This window comes from Eurosta solidaginis, chromosome 5 (genome assembly GCF_040869045.1).
Source record: "Eurosta solidaginis isolate ZX-2024a chromosome 5, ASM4086904v1, whole genome shotgun sequence".
Lineage (NCBI taxonomy): Eukaryota > Metazoa > Arthropoda > Insecta > Diptera > Tephritidae > Eurosta > Eurosta solidaginis.
The window spans coordinates 227,802,217-227,821,788 of NC_090323.1; the positions used below are offsets into that span (position 1 = coordinate 227,802,217).

The 19,572-nt window shown below is 38.0% G+C and overlaps 1 protein-coding gene across 2 annotated transcripts in view; it reads left to right on the top strand.

Moving 5' to 3' along the window:
* Positions 1–1,206: 1,206 nt before the first annotated feature.
* Vps8 (vacuolar protein sorting 8) overlaps positions 1,207–19,572 on the top strand; it is a 30,000-nt gene continuing 11,634 nt past the window's right edge. The window contains exons 1-4 of one of the 2 annotated variants that reach the window (XM_067788699.1): positions 1,207–1,422; positions 1,489–1,731; positions 1,900–2,958; positions 6,514–7,368. In XM_067788699.1, coding sequence (XP_067644800.1) covers positions 1,333–1,422; positions 1,489–1,731; positions 1,900–2,958; positions 6,514–7,368 — 2,247 coding nt within the window. In that variant the 5' untranslated portion in view covers positions 1,207–1,332. Of the gene's footprint in view, positions 1,432–1,488; positions 1,732–1,899; positions 2,959–6,513; positions 7,369–19,572 lie in introns of both variants that reach the window. The other variant, XM_067788698.1, reaches the window with a different exon arrangement.

Sequence of the window (19,572 nt, forward strand, 5' to 3'; positions counted from 1 at the left end):
CGTCTGAAATAAAATCAGCACTAGTCCTTGAGTGCGTTGAAAAGCTAAGTCAACTAGGAGCGCACAACGAACTGCTGTTGGCCTGGGTCCCTGGCCACAGGGGAGCTGAGGGTAATCAGCAGGCGGACAGCCTGGCAAGAGAGGTAGCAACGACACGACCTATTGGTCCTGAGCCGTTCCTGCCAGTAGGCCCGCAGGAAATCAGAGGGCTTCTACTACCAGAAGAAAGGGAAAAGAGGGAAGAATACTGGCGCAATATGCCAGGCCTGAGACAATCTAAGTTACTGTTAGGGGGCTACAACACAACTCGATATAGGGCATTAATAGGCCTCTCGAAGGATAACCTAAGGATCCTAACAGCTATTCTTACAGGACATGGTAGCTGAACAGCCGCATCCAGAAGCTGGGCATACTATCGAACAACACATGCCGATTTTGTGATCGATCAGCGGAGACTCAATCGCAATCTCAAGAAATAGGGCTAACTTTATGGGCTCACCATGGCCAGAGCATTGTGACATCAAATCCCTCAAGCCAGGTGAACTGCTAGGGTTCATCAGAGAATTCGGCTTGGATGAGGTGCTGTGAAGCATTTGAGGGCACAATAGACCAATGGTCGCAGTGCGATACCCAATTAATTATCTATCTATCTACCGGAACGTACCAGATCTGCATCCGGCAAAGCACCATCTACATCGATAAAACTCGCCAAGACCTTCGGGGAGTGTCCTTATTGCTACAACAACGCTTCAAAACGTTGCAAAAGTAAATGAGATGCGGCTCCGTCGGAATGGACTTTATAATATCCATGATTTTTGTGCAGAAGCGAACATGGCCACAATCATGCAACATGTTGGGTTTGTTAATATAAACAATTGCAAAGTTAGGCCTGGTTTTTCAGTGCGATTTGAAACAATTAATTGTTAAAGCTGGCTAGAATTTAACCTAGACACGTTGTTCGATAACATTACATTTTACTGATTATCACAGCTAAAGCGGCCTAAGTGGCAGGGATAAACTCTAATCAACTTTAACTAGAGTTTAAACTAGAACTATAAAAATGGACCTAATATATTTGCAATATGAACAGGTCTAACAGAGTAAACATTTGGCAATATTGAGTGAGGTTCTCTATCAGCTGACGTCCTGTCATTTGAATATGTCAAAATAATAAAAAATTCAACAGCTGTTGAGAAGGGTCGTGGTGACAACAAATGAGTGTATTCATGGGAGTGTGGAAATGCAAATTTAATTGAAAACCATTAACTTGATGTAGAAAATAACTAGAGGGCATAAAAAAGTGGCAATTAACATTTAAGAAATTATAAAAACATGAATGAATTGAAAGCGTCATCGCTACAGTCGCTCCTAGAATCGGATCGAGGATCTAGTGACAGCCTGTTAGCAGAATCTTTGCTTGATGTAGAAGACGTAAATTTATTTTGTCTCTTTCACATCTTCACAATATATGTGTTTTACAATTTTTAGTTAGATGATGTGGAATATTCTATACCACCCACTGGGGCATTGCCAACCTTGGAATCAGTATTAAGCGAATTTGAAGCAGACTCTGATATTGGCTCAGAACTGGGCGTTGTAGGTCCAGCCCCTACACCAACGCCCTCTATAGCTGAAGATGGCGGTGTGCGTAACGGAGGTTCCGGTGGCGGAGGTTCCATTATGCGTTATGCTATGATGCAGGGTATATCGGCACAAATAGCAACTGCGGTGGTAAGTATCTGTGCCTGTCCAATGCGTTCTAATAATAAAAAGGAACATTTATCTCCTTAATAGTAAACAGTGATACACTGATTAAAAAAAAACACATTATTTTTGAGTTGTCTCTATTGATTCCCCTTCAACAATGATAAGTTCTATCATATATATTTTTCATTTTAGGAAACTTCTAATTCGGGTCTAGCAACAGCGTGTACCATTTCCTCACTAATTAGCATCGGTACATCGCATGGACATATCTTAAACTTTGATATAACACAAACACTACGTTGGACTCATCAGGATAAACACGGTCAAGGTGCAGTATCTGCATTGGGTTCTAATGCAGACTGTACGCGTTTGTTAGCTGGATTTGCACGTGGACTAGTTGTTATGATTGATACACAATCTGGGAATGTGCTGCGTAATCTATTCGATGTAATCACTCCTAATACAGGAGTATTGCATTTAAAGTGGACATCTAGAGCAGCACTTGCTCTTTGCTCTGATTCTGGTGGTTCTGTTTGGTCACTTACCTTCACACGTAAGCTGGGTATACGTGGTTGCTCATCACGTTGCCTTTTTAGTGGAGCACGCGGAGAGGTTTGCACTATGGAACCATTAATAATAGACAGCTCACATGAGTTAGACCAATATTGCATTGTTGCCTTAGCGACATTGTCGAAATACTTTATAGTAACCATACGTCCACGCCTTAAAGTTATTAAGTATCATGCGCTACAAGGACCATCTGATTGTTTGCCAGTTTTAGCATGGCAAATGGTGCTAATTCAAGCTGCTGATACGACACGCTCTATTGATCCAGTTATTGTGGTGGGTCGAGGCAATCAACTATTTTTCCATCAACTTTTTATGGCAAACGGAAGAATTACCTTACTTTATTTGCGTCATGTACAAATGCAAACAAATTTATTATCCGTACATTGGTTGGGGCCAAAATGTGTAGCTTGCATGGATACAACAGAAATACTACATTTAATAGACGTACGTTCCAGTAAGGAATTGGAATGCATCGATATGGCAAATGCTGGACTAGTATATGGATCAGCTCAATTTAAAGGGCTTGCTACCGGTGGTAACGTATCGCCGGCTTTGGCTCTAGCTGGTACGCATGCATGTTATAATTCATTAATGTCAAGAGGCACCCAGCTATATATTTTGGGAGCACGTTCTTTACATATGATCGCTGTACGTACATGGACGGAACGTATTAGCTACTTGGTAAGTATATATTTAGAGAAAGCTGCTACTAGCTTTATTAAGTATTTTCACTTACTATGAATATGCCCCATAGACTTTAATATATTGTAACGAATTTTAGGAAATTCCTGATTATTATGCACATTCTGTTAACGTTCGAATCGCTAAACTGTCCAATAAATAACTAAAATATTTAGTATGGCAAAATGTTCTTTGTTTACAACTCTACTGTGGCAGAAGTACTTCACAATCAGAATACTCGCGTACATCACTAAAAGCGTGTTTAAAAAAAAACTGATGGACTATTTCTCAGCTTGCGCTATTTTTATGCCCTTTACTCGTTCGCTCATTTCTCCCAAGATCTAGACTTTCACGAACAACCTTCTCGAACAGCCGCTTGTTTATTTCTCTTTATGTATCTAGTATTTACTTTTGTCTTCTAGTTATACCTATGCGTGTGTATGTGGTAATAAATTCCCTGCAAAAATGCGAGCAGTCGAGGATGAGTCCAGGAAGTCGCAAAGGACTATGCAACTAATGCCAGTTTTCATATCTTTGTATTCTCTGTTGTTTTCATATGTCGCATGAAGATACTTTTTTTACCCATTAATACCCGAACGGGAACGATAGGACCAATATGGGAACGAATGAAGACCGATCTCTTTTCTTATCAAAAGGTGTTAGTTTTCGTATGGTACGAGGTTATGTACGTTTTAAACGTAATGTTAAAACTTTCACAAAATTGTTAGATACATCAATGTAAAAAAATTGTTAAGTCATTCCAAGAGATATGGGTCGACGATAATGGAACCTATGGTCCAAGTCATTTAGGTTTTTTTTTAAGCTTTCTTTTTACGTGTCTTAAAATGGGCTACATAGATTTAAACTTGACTAATCCCAACTGTACCCAAGAGGAACTTGAGAGGATCAATTATGCCCCAATGTAGACAAAAGAGATCAATCAGAGACCGCTCTCTTTAGAGATTAGTCGGACTTCCAGAGCAGTCAGCTTCGCTGTTTACATGTATGTGTGGCTTCTTGTTTTGATCGATGTTCACATGTACAAATGTGTGGCTGCTTGCTTTACCGTTTTTCATTTATTTAGAGGCAGCATAGTGATGCATCGAAATGTTAATATACGCCACAATATGAATATATACATAGATAAACAAATACAAGGCGCGATAACATACGAAGAGATTTAAGGCCGAGTCCCCCAGCGGGTTAAGGGGTCAGAATATACCCGCGGTAGGTATCTTGTCGTAAGGGGCGACTAAAATGATTCAAGGGGCTGTGTAGGGCAACCCTTCAGGTTGCCAGCGCAATATACAGCTTCTCCAAACCCAATTGTCAACCTCACCTATCCGCGGCGAATCCTGTTTCACTAACAGACGAGCCTCTGGCGACCCCAAGCTCCTCATGGAACTTGGGGGTGGGGAGGGAGGGATGGCCTGAAGGTTTAATGTGGCCATATAAATCGTTCCCGAGATGTTCGGGCTAGCACCTTAATGGTGCTGTGTTACCGGAGCGTACCGGATCTGTATCCGGCAAAGGACCATCACATCGATAACACTCCCCAAAGCCTTCGGGGAGCAACCTTATCTCTACAACAACAACAACAACATTTAAGGCCGAGCTTCTCTTTCAATTTGCGTCCTACTCCATTTAAATATTTTCATTCAAACTGGCGGGACGTGACCTACGTGTTTTACGCCTACGGCATCTGCAGGGCAGATTAGTTTTCTCTGTGAAGCTTTTTATGGCAGAAATACACTCCGAGTGTTTGACAAATCACTACCAAGGGCCGACCCCGATTAAAAAAAAACTTGTTTCTAAATTTCTGATGTTGCTTCGCCCGAGAATTGATAGGCGGAACACGCTACCACTATGTCACTATGCTACTAGTAAATAAATGCACAACAACAGCAAAGCAAGCAGCCATACATACACGTAATTATCAAAGCAAGCAGCCACATATGCAAGTAAACATCAAAGCTAAAAGCGAAGAGAATAGTTCACATACATGTAATCAGCAGCTAAGAGTGAAGATGACATTACCTCAAAAATACATGTATATAGCTAAATAACCAACTATGAGAAACAACTATATGATGGGGCTGTTCGTGAAAAGTCTAGACCTTAGGAGAAATAGGTGAACGAGGTAACTGAAGGTATAAAGTACAAAAGCAGGGCAAGTTTAGGTACAATGATTCAGTTTAACACGCAATAAGTGAAGTACGCGAGTAATTTAATTGTGAAGTACTACTGCCCCATGGTAGTGTTGTAAATAAAGTTTGCTATACTGTATATTTGAGTTATTTATTCGACAGTTCAGCGATTCGAGCTACAGAAAAAGGTGCAGAATAATCAAAAATTTCTTAGGGCATACTCCAGAGCGCTAAACTTCAGTCAAAAACATTTCAAATAAGTTACTTATTACTATTTATAACACCAAGGAAATATAAAACGTTTTCCACCTGATTCTTCCATCGAAGAAGGGCAGCCCTCTTCCTTTGCTTCCATAGGCGGGTTCCGTTTGGGATGTAATAGAACTAATTATTTAAAAAATTAAGGTGAAACTGTTTTGTTTTTCCAGTATCTGGAAATTATGCAAACCCGTTTGGAACCGGTGCCTGAAACTCTTCCGGTTGCATTCTTTTACGTATTGTAACGAATTTAGGGAAATTCCGCTTATTTGCAACCTTCTGCTTACGTTCGTATCGATAAACCGTTTAATAAAACACTCCAATAATCTGTATTATAAAATGGTCTTTATTATACTACTTTGAAAGTACTTCACAATAACACTTATAATTCGCAACTGATAGCGTGCTTAAATCAAACTGATTACTGACTACTCAGCTAGCGCTGCTTTTATTCTCTCTGCCCAAGTGTCTAGACGTTTCTTCTGCTAGAATTTTGTACTTGGTTACCAGCTATACGCGTGTGTATCTGTAGTTTATAGCAGGCCTCTCCATTTCATAGTACAATTGTGCCCTCTCAATTCACACGCATATAATTCGTTCTGTCGTCGTTAATTGAGTTAGTCGCAGCTTGACACTTGGCGTAGCAACATCGATGATGGGTATCGGCTGATCGGTATCAAAATATGTGTGAATAAGTATGCGCGATACATATGCTTGTTGTTACCTCGTTGCTAGCTAGAAAGCGAATAAATGAAAATTCAATTCACCCACACGATCATCGCGACGATTGCGCTCTCGCTAATTCAGGCGCACTTTCAATTTTGAAGAGCCCTGGTTTATAGCCTCTCGCATAGCCATATGCGCGTGGATATGTGGGTACTACTTCCCCCGATAACTACATCTGTATGTGAGTTATCTCTGCGTTGCCTTGTATGTATGTGAGTAAATGATGATTAATGTGTTTATGTAGCTTGCTTTTATGTTTCTGTTGTTGTGCATTTACTTAGTAACAGCTTAGAGATGGTAATATTCGTCACAGTATTTAAATAACGGTTTTAAAAAGTTGCGGCTTGGTTTCATTACGTTTTTAACAGCTACAGTTTTATTCGAATTTATACAACTGTAATTGTTTTATTTTGTTTACTCTTAGGTAAAAAATCATAGATGGCAAGAAGCATGTGATCTCGCTTTAGAGGGCTATCGTGCTACTGCTGAACGACCCAAACGGAAAGCGCAAGCTAAAGAGCGTATCATAATGTTGTTTAAAGAGTACTTGGGTGCTTCAGCTCGGGCACCAGATTACTGTTTGGGGCCTATAATAAAATGTCTCATAACAATAGGAGAACTGGATTTGTTATGGACGCAGCTTTGGGATCGTTTGCAAAATAAGACTCTCTATCTACAACATATCACAGAGCATATTGAAAACGAAAATATAAACTATGTAAGCCCAACTATATCACAGGCATTGGTCGATCATTGGCTAGATATATCACCATCGCACTTGGAAGATGTAATACTTAAACTTGATTGGACTTGCCTTGATTTAAATCAGATTTTGAAAGCATCGAAACGTCATAAACTTTATCGAGCACAAATCTACCTCAATACACATGCGCTTATTGATTATTCAAGTTCTCTAACTGAGCTAATACCATTGATATCTGAAGAACAACACTCGGACTTAGGTAATACGTTACTCGTGTACATATCTAGTTGCCTAGCGGGTCGTGGTTATCCCCGCGGTGAAATTCCAATCGAACTTGTTCAAAACGTAAAACACGAAGTTCTACGCTGCTTAACTTCGTTACATTCAAATACTAGCGTAGCAAATGAACTACCTTACCCATATTTGCGTGCTCTTCTGAAATTCGATACGCGTGAAACACTTAATGTAATTTCCTTAGCTTTTCAAGAGAAGGAATTTTGTGGAGAGCTAGGATTTTCATATCGGAAACGCATTATTAATATACTACTGGAAATAATGACACCTGAGAATGCAACCGTAAGTACCTACATTTGTTCTTTCGTATACTTACTTAAATGTAGACGGCGAATTACGAATAAGTTTGGATCGGTCTTAAAATTAAAGCTTTCAAGCTTTCAAATTTGTATTTTTATTATTATGCGGATAGCGCCTCCGTTGACCTCGATCTAAGTGCTCTTGCTATCACTGTGCATGATTCAAAAACATAAAAAATTAAAAAAAAAATAAAGTAAAATTAAATTAAATAAAGTAACATATAAAATAACATAGTAAAATAAATAAAAATAAAATGAAATGAAATTAATTTAGATTAATTAAAAAAATTAAACAACTTTATTTATTTATTATTATTAATTAAGTTAAATAAAATTTAATCGAATTTTAATATCGAAAAGTGTTGGATTTATCATCGAAAACTAACACTGGTGGCCACTGGTCCCTAATTTCAAATGTAAAAGCCGTTTTTCTTAGCAACTCTTGTTTCCGAAATATGTAATAATAAAGTTTTTAGTAAAAATATTTTTTTTTTTCAAAAAATAAACTTTATAAATCTTATAAAATAAAGTCGCTAAATGTCGTTGTACGCACATCACTTCACACAGAATGCTCCGATTTTAAAACCGTTTTTTGCATTTGAAAACTTAGCTACGTGAGATGGATATTTTCAATATAGTTTGAAGATATATATTATAGGGGCATGGCAAATTGCCAAAATGTAGTAAAAATCATAAAATTTTTGTTTACACAGCTATAACTCATAAAAGGATGGATGGATTTGAAAAATTCTACTTTGCAGTAAAACTTTGAAATATTTACCTTCGTTCTGCATAAAAAAAATTGGCTCCTTTCTTATATCAGCCAAATTGTTTAAACAAAAGTAACATTTTTACAAAAAAATGCATACGTGTGGTTGTTCGCTGTCAACTGAGCGCGCAAATTGCTTTTGAGTGAGGTATGAGGCGACACATACTTACATACATAGCATTCGCTGCGTTACTTAACTTCGGGCGAAGGTTTATAGGTATACATATATGGATGTACATATGTATGTATTTTCATATCATATCAGCTTGACATACATATGTATGTACATTAGACTGGGTCGATTTATTTACCGATATCGCGCCATCGATTTTTCGATCGGATTTGGGCTCAGGAAAATAATTATCGAGCCTACGAAATTTAATTTTTTTGTCTTTTTTTCGACTTTGATTTTTAAGGTTTTTGTTTTTTATTGTAAAATTTTCATGTATACCCTGTCCGACCCAAAAATGTCCGCTAAAAACGTTGTCGATAACAGTTTTTTCAAAAAAAAAAAAAAAAAAATACATATTTATTTATTTATTATTATTAGTCTACAAATTTAACAATTAATCAGACTAAATATAGTACGGATTACAGATAAATTACAGAAGCATACAAATTGAACAAAATTATATTATAAAATATGTATATACATTATTAAATCAGTTGTCGGGATGGACTGTGATGCTGAGCAACGTGAATTGATTATTAGTGTTGTCGGAATGGACGTGATTTCGAGCAGCTTACTTGACACACAACAAGCTGCGATGTGTGAGAAGTTGGAAAGGACGTGATCCCAAGCCACCCGCCCAAAGTTACTGGAGCTGGTGATAAGACGTGATTTCGAGCAGCTGATGTATATTTGACACACAACAAGTAGGGCTGCGGTGTGTGGGAGGTTGGAAAGGACGTGATTCCATATGAAAATTTTTTTAGTATGTCATGAAAAAAACCTTACAAATCAAAGTCCAAAAAAAGTAAAAAAAATGAAATTTCGCAGGCTCGAAAATTATTTTTTTTGGGTATGCGTAGTGGAACTTTTTTCCTGAGCCCAAATCCTATCGAAAAATCGATGGCGCGATATCGGTTAACTTTCGTCCATACAAATCGACCCAGGTTAATATATATAAAAGAAAGTGGTGTTAGTTACACTATTTATAACTCAAGAACGGATGAACAGATTTGACTGAAAATTGTTGGAGGGGTAGCTTAGAACCAGGAGACAGACATAGGATACTTTTTATCCCGTTCTGCCTAGGTTCTTGAGATCAAAACGTGGACCTGGGTAATCCTGGGATATGTTTGTACAATATGGGTATCAAATGGAAGCTGTTTATGAGTGCTTTAGTACAGGGTAGTTGCCATACCTATTGGTGACTAGGGTCTCGAGATATAGGCCAAAACGTCGACCAGGGTAACACTAGGATGTGTTTTTACATTATGGGTATCAAATTGAAGCTGCATGCTTTAGTACAGAGTAAGTTTTACACCGCTGGGTGACTAGGGTCTCAAGATATAGGCCAAAACGTGGACCCGGATACCCCTAGAATGTGTGTGTAATATGGATATCAAATGAAAGCTGTTGCTGAGAGCTTTAATGTAATTTTCATTGTGATATTCCATTTAGTCGCATCAACCTGGCAAAACTGATAAATTATGCATGCGAAGCCGAAATAAAGACATGAATTAATAATACCCACATACCTAATTACATACGTCCTATTCGATTTGCTTATATTAGTATTTACGATCCTTTTTTCCGGGAAGTAGGCCAGAGACGGGATGGGACTGGGACTGGGATTAGGACTAGGACTGGGACTGAGACTCGGAGTGGGACTGGGACTCGGAATGGGACTGGAACAAAATACATACCACCCTCTGGGACAGGCAATAAGATGAAGAAGAATGGGAAAAACTTGAGAGAAGAGAAAAGAGGGAAGGAGAAGTAGACTGCGATAGAGATAGAGTGAGACGAAGATAAAGATAGATGAAGCGAAAAAGACGGAGGGACGAGTGAATAAAAGGATTAAGGAAAAGTGAAGGGGGGGAGGGTAGAGTTAAGCTTACTAAAATGTATGCAGATAGACCAAATTTAGGGCAGAACAACGTCTAACGGGTCTGCTTGTTATTATATATCAGTGAGTTAAATTTTCTTTTAAGCGAGTTTCTTCTATGAGTTGATTCATGAGTACTACTCTGAATGTTCCAGCAGTAATAAGCTTACGTATGTGCGTTCCAGTGTCCTTTATATAGATCTTCATAGTGCGAAGGTCCTGGTGAAAACGCTCAACCTACTATTCACTGGGATCGCCTAAATTTTCAGGAAAACGGTCCAAAAACGGTCGGAAAAGTGCATCTTGATACTCATGTTTACACCCAGATGTTGAGAGTATAGCATAAGTTCGTCTACGGTAATACGTGACATGGATTTCTTTCGTTACCAAATTCTTTTCCCTTAATCGTGAAGCCAGCAGTTGTGCTGCCAATTTTGACAGTCCGCGATTTCTAACTAAGTGATACGATGACTTTGAGTTTTTGAGATGTTAAGAAAAAAGTCTAGGCTTACCAGGGTCGATAAAATCAGAATCATTGTTATCATCTTAATCACTGCTGGTCTATGCATTCTGCTAAATTCAATCCTCTGAATGATGCTTGGATATCCGGGATTCAGGTTCCGATGAATACCTAGCACTGCTCAAACTGCATTCAGTGGGTTGTGATAAATTCATTTGAGAGTGATTTGTGCGGTTTATTTCTGTTATGTTTACTACTTTCTTAATTGGCGCTAACCGTGGAAACGATTGTGGCCGTTCAAAAAAGCGCGCCAGTTGCTTCTTCGCTTTGATTGCTTTTTCCTAATCGGTTACACCGAGGGAATTTAAATCCGTTATGTTCACCAAACAGAAATAACAGACAAGAAATGCTATTTTGGGCACTATTGTAATCGATATGCTATCAATTTTTTATCGGATTCTCACCGATTTCTAATCGGAGTGTAATTGAATACTTATCGATTTGACATTAAAAACTCTTCGATTACTTACCGAAAATGTATCCATAAGTCATCAAAGTGATATCAATTTGTTTTCGGAAACTTAAATAATTGTTATCGGGCTGTTACCAATTTGTTATCTCCGTGTTATCGAAAAATGATCGATTTTGATATCAAAACTGTATCTTTTTACTATCGAAAAACTATCGATTTCTTCTTGGGGAGTTGCGAATTTGTTATCGATTTGACGACGACTCATCGGTTTGTTATGAAACAGATATGTACATATGTACCTATAATTCTACGATAGCAAGCCGATATTAAACTAATAAGAAGACGAAGACAAGCTGATAACAAATCAATAGAAAGCTGATAACAAATCGAAAACTCAAAGATAATAATTCACTATTTATTATAATTTCGGAGCTCAAGGCCACGCTTAAATAAAAAACCAAATATTTTATATGTCTCAATAAATATTGTAACGAATTTAGAGAAATTCCGCTTATTTCCAACCTTCTGCAAACGTTCGAATCGCTAAATTGTCGAATAAGTAACTCCAATATTCAGTAATGCAAAATGGTCTTTATTAGACTACTTTTAAAGTACTTTACAATAACCTTATACTTCACAACTAATTACGTGTTTAAATCAAACTGATTAGTCATGTCTCAGCTAGCGCTGCTTTTATACTCTCTGTTTTCTCGTTCATCCATTTCTCCGAAGGTCTAGTCATTTCGCGAAACTGTATTCCAGAACAATTGTATCTCTTGCTTGGTTATTAGCTATATACCAGGGATGCACCTTAACGTTAAGCTAATCGTTTATCAAAAAATGTCCACCGTTTCGGTTGAAACACTTCGAAATATTATCGATAAAGAAATTATCAAGATAAATTGTATCTCGTTTTTAACCGAAACGAAAAGCTTTCGTTAACGTTAAAAACGTTAACAAAAACGTGATACTTTGTGTTTGAATTGTGCTGGCAATGCTATAGCCATGGTAAAGCCGTAAGGTGGTAACAGCGAGCGGACATGCACACACAAACTCCATGTAATTTGTTTGTGTAATTCGTTGGTGGTAATGTCAAAAATACTCTGAGAAATGTTCGTACTGTCAAAATTCATGACAAAAGTTGCAATCAGTTTGGCTAATGCTTTCACCTTTAATGACTTCGCCATCAGTCAGCTTTGCCAGCATAGTTTGAAATTAATAATCAACATAATCGATTTGATTTCGTTTTGATATGGCAGAAAACGAGACAAAATCATTTCGTTAATTTGACGTTCTTAACGTTAATAAACGAAACGAAATGACTTTGTTTCGTTTATTAACGTTAATTATCGTAACGAAATGATATCGGTTCGTTGGTTAAGCAGGCCTGCTATATACATATATATTTGTAGTTTATGTCTATCTTATAGCTATATGCGGGTGTATGCGTGAGTACTACTTCGGCTGATGACTACATCTGTGTTTGAGTTATCTCTTCGTTGCCTTGTGGGTAAATGATGATTAATGTGTTTATGTAGCTTGCTTTAATGTTTTTGTTGTTGTGCATTTATTTAGTGATGTGAAAATTCGCCACAATATATTTGATCGACTCGATCAGGCACAGCCAAGAGTTCTTAAAGATGATCTCAGATTGAGGTCGAAATATCGATCCATTATTAAACAAATATATTTATTGAAACATAACATATTTAGTTTTTTATTTATGCGTGGCCTTGAGCTCGGAAATTTGAATAATTTATATTGTCGCTGCGCTGACGAAAACAGTTATGTGTTTTTTGTCAAAATGTTTTTAATTGCTTATAATTTTTTTTAATCGCTGGCGAAAGTGATTTGATTTCAATGTAAAAAATAATTACAAACCATCTTGCTTCCCAAGGCAGCCGGTTCTATGAGCCGGAGCAACTCGGGATTTTTCCCGACCAAGGGCTGTTATTTCAGTGTAACCCCATTTAATTTGTTGCGTCCCTCCCACAAATTGTCATCCTTACAGCAGATCCTTGCAGCTGTACTGCGCCGTATTCTCCTGCTCCGAGAGGGTATCGAACCCAATCCGGGTCCTTCTCCTGACCCCGGTCCCGAGAAATAGTTTTCCTTCGTTTGCCGGAATATAATATTTTACGACGGTCATACTCTTGTCAGTGTGGCACGTGCAAGGGATGGTTGCATCGGACAGGTTGTTCTGGGCTAGATCCCGTAGTCTGCGCCTTAGCGCCCCCACTACCTTCTAGCTGCCCCGCTGCTCAGCAAGCCACAACAACACAGAATTCTGCAGTTAAACTGTATTGGGTTAACTGGGAAGATCAAGGAGATATTTGATTTCATGAAGCGGCATAACATCCGCATTGCAGCGATCCAAGAGACCAAACACACAGCAAGCTCTGCTCTGCAGGCTTGCTCTGGACATAACGTCCACAGAAAAGAATGCGAGAGGGGAAATGGAGGCGGGCTCGCGTTAATCACCCACCACTCAGTGCAATATAATCTATTTGATCCCGACATCGGCATCACGCTACCGACTGTCTTAGGGTCTCGAGATATAGGCCAAAACGTGGGCCCGTGAAGGCCTAGATAGTGTTTTTACATTATGGGTATTAAATTGAAGCTGTTGATGAGTGCTTTAGTACAGGATAGTTTTCATACCTATTGGTGACTAGGGTCTCGAGATGTTGGCCAAAACATGGACCCGGATACACCTAGAATGTGTTTTTACATTATGGGTATCAAATTGAAGCTGCATGCTTTAGTACAAGTAAGTTTTACACCGCTGGGCGACTAGGGTCTCGAGATATAGGCCAAAACACGGACCCGGATACCCCAGAATGTGTGTGTATTATAGATATTAAATGAAAGCTGTTGCTGTATGCTTTAGTGCAGAGTAAGTTTTACACTCCTGGGTGACTAGGGTCTCGAGATATAGGCCAAAACATGGACCCGGATACCCCTAGAATGTGTGTGTATTATGGATATCAAATGAAAGCTGTTGCTGAGAGCTTTAAAGTAATTTTCATCTGATAAATATACATGCGAAGCCGAGATAAAGACATGAATTAATAATAATATGTATTTACATACGTCCTATTCGATTTGCCTGAAATTTGGTATATAAATTTGCCTATATTAGTATTCACGATGCTTTTTTCCGGGAAGTAGACCAGAGACGGACTGGGACTGGGATTAGGACTAGGACTGGGACTAAGACTGAGACTCGGAGTGGGACTGGGACTGAGACTCGGAATGGGACTGGAACAAAACACATACCACCCTCCGGGACTGGCAATAAGATATGAAGAAGAATGAGAAAAACTTGAGAGAAGAGAAAAGAGAGAAGGAGACTGAGAAAGAGATAGAATAAGACGAAGATAGAGATAGATGAAGCGAAAAATACGGAGGGAGGAGTGAATACAAAGATTAGGAAAAAGTGTAGAGGGGCGAGGGCAGAGTTAGACGGAAAAAGCTTATTAAAATGTATACAGGTAGACCAAATTTATAGCAGAACAACGTCTGCCGGATCTGCTAGTTATTTTGATTATTTTGAATTTTTTTCTGATTTTTGATTACTTTTGATTATTCCTTATTTTTTTTTTTTTTGATTTTTTTCAATAATCGTAAAAAATCATGATTTTTTTTTTATTGTTTTTTTAATCAATTGAAAAGTAATCATTAAAAATAGAAAATAATGGCAAGTAATCATTAAATGGCGTTTAAAGAAAATAATCAATTGAACGGCGAATCATTACCATTAGTAATCATTATTTAACAGGTCTGTATAAGACTCACAAGCTATTTAGAAACTTATTAACAAATTATGGATGTCCCGATATATTGTTCCTAGTTTCAGGGCCGGCGGCAGGCTATGGTAGTAGTGGGTAGTACTACCCAGTCGGAAAAATTCACTGAAAATCACGTATTTTGTGCTAGTTGTTCTCACGGTTAAAGCTTCTTCATAGTTTCTTCTTCATATAAGCAGGTTCGGAACATCATTAGCTTGAAAGTAAATAAATACTCCACAAAAGCCACACACACATGTGACAAGAAATGAAACAATCGCTGCTACATAAGAGAGAGAGCACAGCCGACAGCGGGAATGCAAAGCAACTACACACACACGTAGTTATATACACAAAAAGACAATATGAGACACGGCAAGTAAATAAACAGCAGAAGTTTCTTGAAATAACTAGGAACGATGTCAAAAGAATTGCATCCTTTTATAGGGGAACTTCAAAGATCCTGAACTTATAAATGTTAAAGATTTTTTTCTTGAAATTTTACAGCGCGAAAAAACAAAGGTCAGCAATATCAGTGAAATCGTAAATTTTTTGAGAGAAAACAAATGTTATATGGATCTTATTCCGGAATTTGTGCGATTCATTCGATTGATAATTACGATTCCTGGATCAACGTGCTCCAATGAAAGGAACTTCTTGGTTTTGCGTCGCACAGTGGCGCCTCTGCCGTTAAAGCATGGCAAAAATCAAAAAAATCATGAAAGTGTTCGCTAAATCTAATACATGTTTCTAATAGAGAATTTTCCACGGATCAAGAATATGCAACTGTTTTTTCACAGAAAATTATAGTTTACCAGGTAGAGCCGTTCAAAGTTGACCAATTTTCAACATTGGAAAAAATTTTAAATTTTTCTTTTTTTTTGTTGTATTTAAAATGGTTTTGTGAGTAAAAAAGGCGGCCAGTTGTCGTTTTCTTGTATAGCAATTAAAGATAATTTAATTTAGGATTGAAACTGTTGCGCGTATACTTACAGCGAAGCTCGGAATAAATATAAAACACGTTGTTACTAGTACGAAGTTTATTTTAGAACTGAACTCAACGTTGAAAATTTGAAAAAACATAGTTGTTGTACATATATGCATTTTACAGGGATGCATTTCATAGGATTACCAGGTTTCCAATACTCCTCCTCAACAATTATAGTTTTTATATAATCTCAAAAGCAAATACTATTTCAATCCAAGCAAATTTACTAGTTTAACATGCTTTACTTTACATAAATTCTTTGTCAAAATATCTGCTGGCATATTATCTGTGCTAATATAATTCAGATTGATTACATTATTTTTTACAACATCTCGTATATAATGAAATCGGATATCGATATGTTTACTCCGGTTATGGTAAACCGGATTCTTCGCCAAATTATGTGAACTTAAATTATCGCCGTATATAGTCATTGGTCCTTCATTCTTGCAATATTCAATCTCGCTAAGCAATTTCTTTAAATATACTGCTTCTTTTGCCACTGCTGTTAACGCCATATACTCAGCTTCAGTACTGCTTAGTGCAACTGTTGATTGTTTCTTACTTTCCCATGAAAATACACAGCCTGCCATTGTAAATACATAACCGGTGAATGATCTTCTGTCTTCTGTGTTGCCACCCCAATCTGCGTCTACATAACCTTCGGCTTGCTTACCAGTCTTTTTGTAAACAAGCTTCAAATCTTTGGTTGAAGAAAGATACCTTAATATATGCTTTGCTGCTGTCTCATGCTCAATGTGCGGATTTTGGTTTCGTTGTGCCAACTTGCTGACCGAATGCAAAATGTCAGGTCTTGTTGTTATCGCCAGGTACATTAATGCGCCGATAAGTGACTGATACTCAGTAGTATCTACTTTCTCGCACTCTGTTTTATCACAATGCACTTTAAACCCAGGATCTAATGGCGTAGATGCACTACGACACTTCTCCATACCATACTGACGCAGCATGTTTTGAACGTATTGAGTATGACCAACTGAAATAGCGCCTACACTTCCAATGCGTTCTATTTCCATACCGAGAAAGTGTCTTATTTTGCCTTTGTCTACAACCTCAAAATTGTTTGCAATTTGTCGCTTTATTTTTATAAGTTCGTTTTCGCTGGAACAAGCCACGATAATGTCGTCTACATATATCGCAATCAAATTGTAATTATCGCCGTCTTTTCTCTTATATAAGCATGGTTCATTAACGCAAGCTTCGAACCCAATATTTTTCAATATTTCATCTAACGTGTGATTCCACTGGCGACCTGATTGCTTAAGGCCGTATATCGCCTTTTTAAGCTTTAATACGCGTTTTGGGTATTTTGTGCTTACAAACCCTTCTGGTTGCTCCATAAAAATTTCCTCATCTAAATCACTATTTAGATATGCTGTTGAGACATCAAGCTGATGCATATGCAGCTCAAGCTCTGCCGCCAACGCGAACAACATACGTACAGTAGCATGACGAACCACATGCGAAAACGTTTCATTGTAGTTTATACCATGTTGCTGACTACACCCTTTAGCAACTAACCGCGATTTGTATCGTTCTATATTTCCTGCCTGATCCCTTTTTAAATTGAATACCCATTTGCAACCAATTTTTTTCTTACCACTAGGTAAATCAACTAGCACCCATGTGTTGTTTTTCATTAAAGAGTCATACTCTTTTTTCATTGCTTCTTGCCAGCATTCACTACTTTCGCTAGACAATGCTTCTCTTACGCTCAGCGGTATTTTAACACGATTATCGTTTGCAAAATTAACAACATGGTACTCTTTACGCGGACGACCAACATTACCAGTATGTATACGTTTCGGTTTTCCCCTTCCTCTTCGTTCAGTCAAACATTCATTTACGCAGCCTTCGTTGCATTGCACTCCTGCTTCTTCGTTGCTAACGTCGCTCTCTGCTTCCGATGCTGTTTCGTATTGCTCCTCCTCAATACGAACTTTGTTGTCGGTTTCATTTGATGGTTGTTGTAATTTGCTTCTTATTTCATTTGTGTCAATTGTTACCATTTCTGTCTCTTTCGCTTTCATTCTACCTAATACCTTTTCATCGAACATCACATCGCGTTTCTCAACTATTCTTCTTTCTTCGCAGTCATACAGTCTATACGCTTTTGATGTTAAAGAGTAGCCTACAAAAATATACTCTTTTCCCCGCTCTCTAAATTTATTCTGTTGACTCTTGTCTAACCCAATTGCTTTTGAACCAAACACCCTTAAATGACTAACATTCGGCTTGTTGCCTCTCCACACCTCGTATGGAGTTTTGTTTACTAATTGTTTGGTTACCGATCGATTTCGCAAATACACTGCAGTAGCAACAGCTTCTGCCCACAAATTTTCATTGAGACCTGCTTCTACTAACATACTACGAGCCATCTCTACTATTGTCCTATTAGCTCGCTCTGCGACACCGTTTTGCTGAGGCGTATAAGGAACAGTCAATTGCCTCTGGATGCCGCACTCATTTAGAAAATTATCAAATTCGCGATTCACATACTCTTTGCCATTATCAGTTCTTAGCACTTTTATTTTTCTCTCTGTTTGGCATTCTGCTAAGCTTTTAAATAATTTAAATTTCTCAAACACTTCGTCTTTCGTTTTGAGAAAATACACATACATTCGCCTAGATTTGTCATCTATAAACGTCGCGAAGTAACGTGCTCCACCAAGTGACAATTTTGGCATAGGCCCACACACATCTGAGTGTACCACATCTAACAAATTCTGCGATTATCGCTAACCTTCGGAAACGACTTTACACATATTTTTGCTCTCATACATACGTCACAATTTATGTCTTTAGGTAGTGTTTTTAGCTCTATACCATTAACAATTCTCTTGCTACACAGCTCTTGCAGACTCTGAAAATTTAGATGGCCATATCGTTTATGCCACATCATTGCATTTTCTTCTACTGCACTGAAACACTTTTGTACACACATTTCGCTTTCAAATATATACAAGTTATTTCTCTTCTCTGCTCTTAGCACAATATTTCCTTTTTCATTTCTTATAATCGCGCATTGTTTATCAAAATTTACACGCATACCATTGCTTATGGCTTTGCCGATTGAAATGAAATTGCCTACCATTGTTGGTACAAATAATACGTCTCTTAAAACAATGTTACAATTTGCTTTAATCAAAACACTTCCTACACCTGTAGCTTCTAAGTACTTTTCTGATGCCAACATCACTTTCTCTTTGCTCTCTTTAAGAGATAAAAACATACTTTTCTCACTGCATATGTGAGTCGACGCACCACTATCAAGACACCACGACGAACGTTTGATGCTTGAGACATCGGCTGCTGCCAGCGTCGCGAACGAACACTGCTCACTCTTCTCACTCTGCTTGTCTTTTTTCGGTGCTTTACATTTTGACGCTATGTGTCCACGCTTACCACAATTAAAGCATTTTCCGTTGAATTGTCTATTTTGATTTTTACCTTCCCCTTTCGAAGTCGCTAGGAACACTTGTTGGCTTGTCACACTTTTATGCTGCCCCTCTGACTGTACTTGACGATCGTACTCTTCTAGCAATTTAATTTTTAGAACTTCGAATGTGGGGAAACTGTCACGCGTCTCCATTGCGATCACGAAGTTCTCGAAACTTCGTGGCAAACTGGACAAC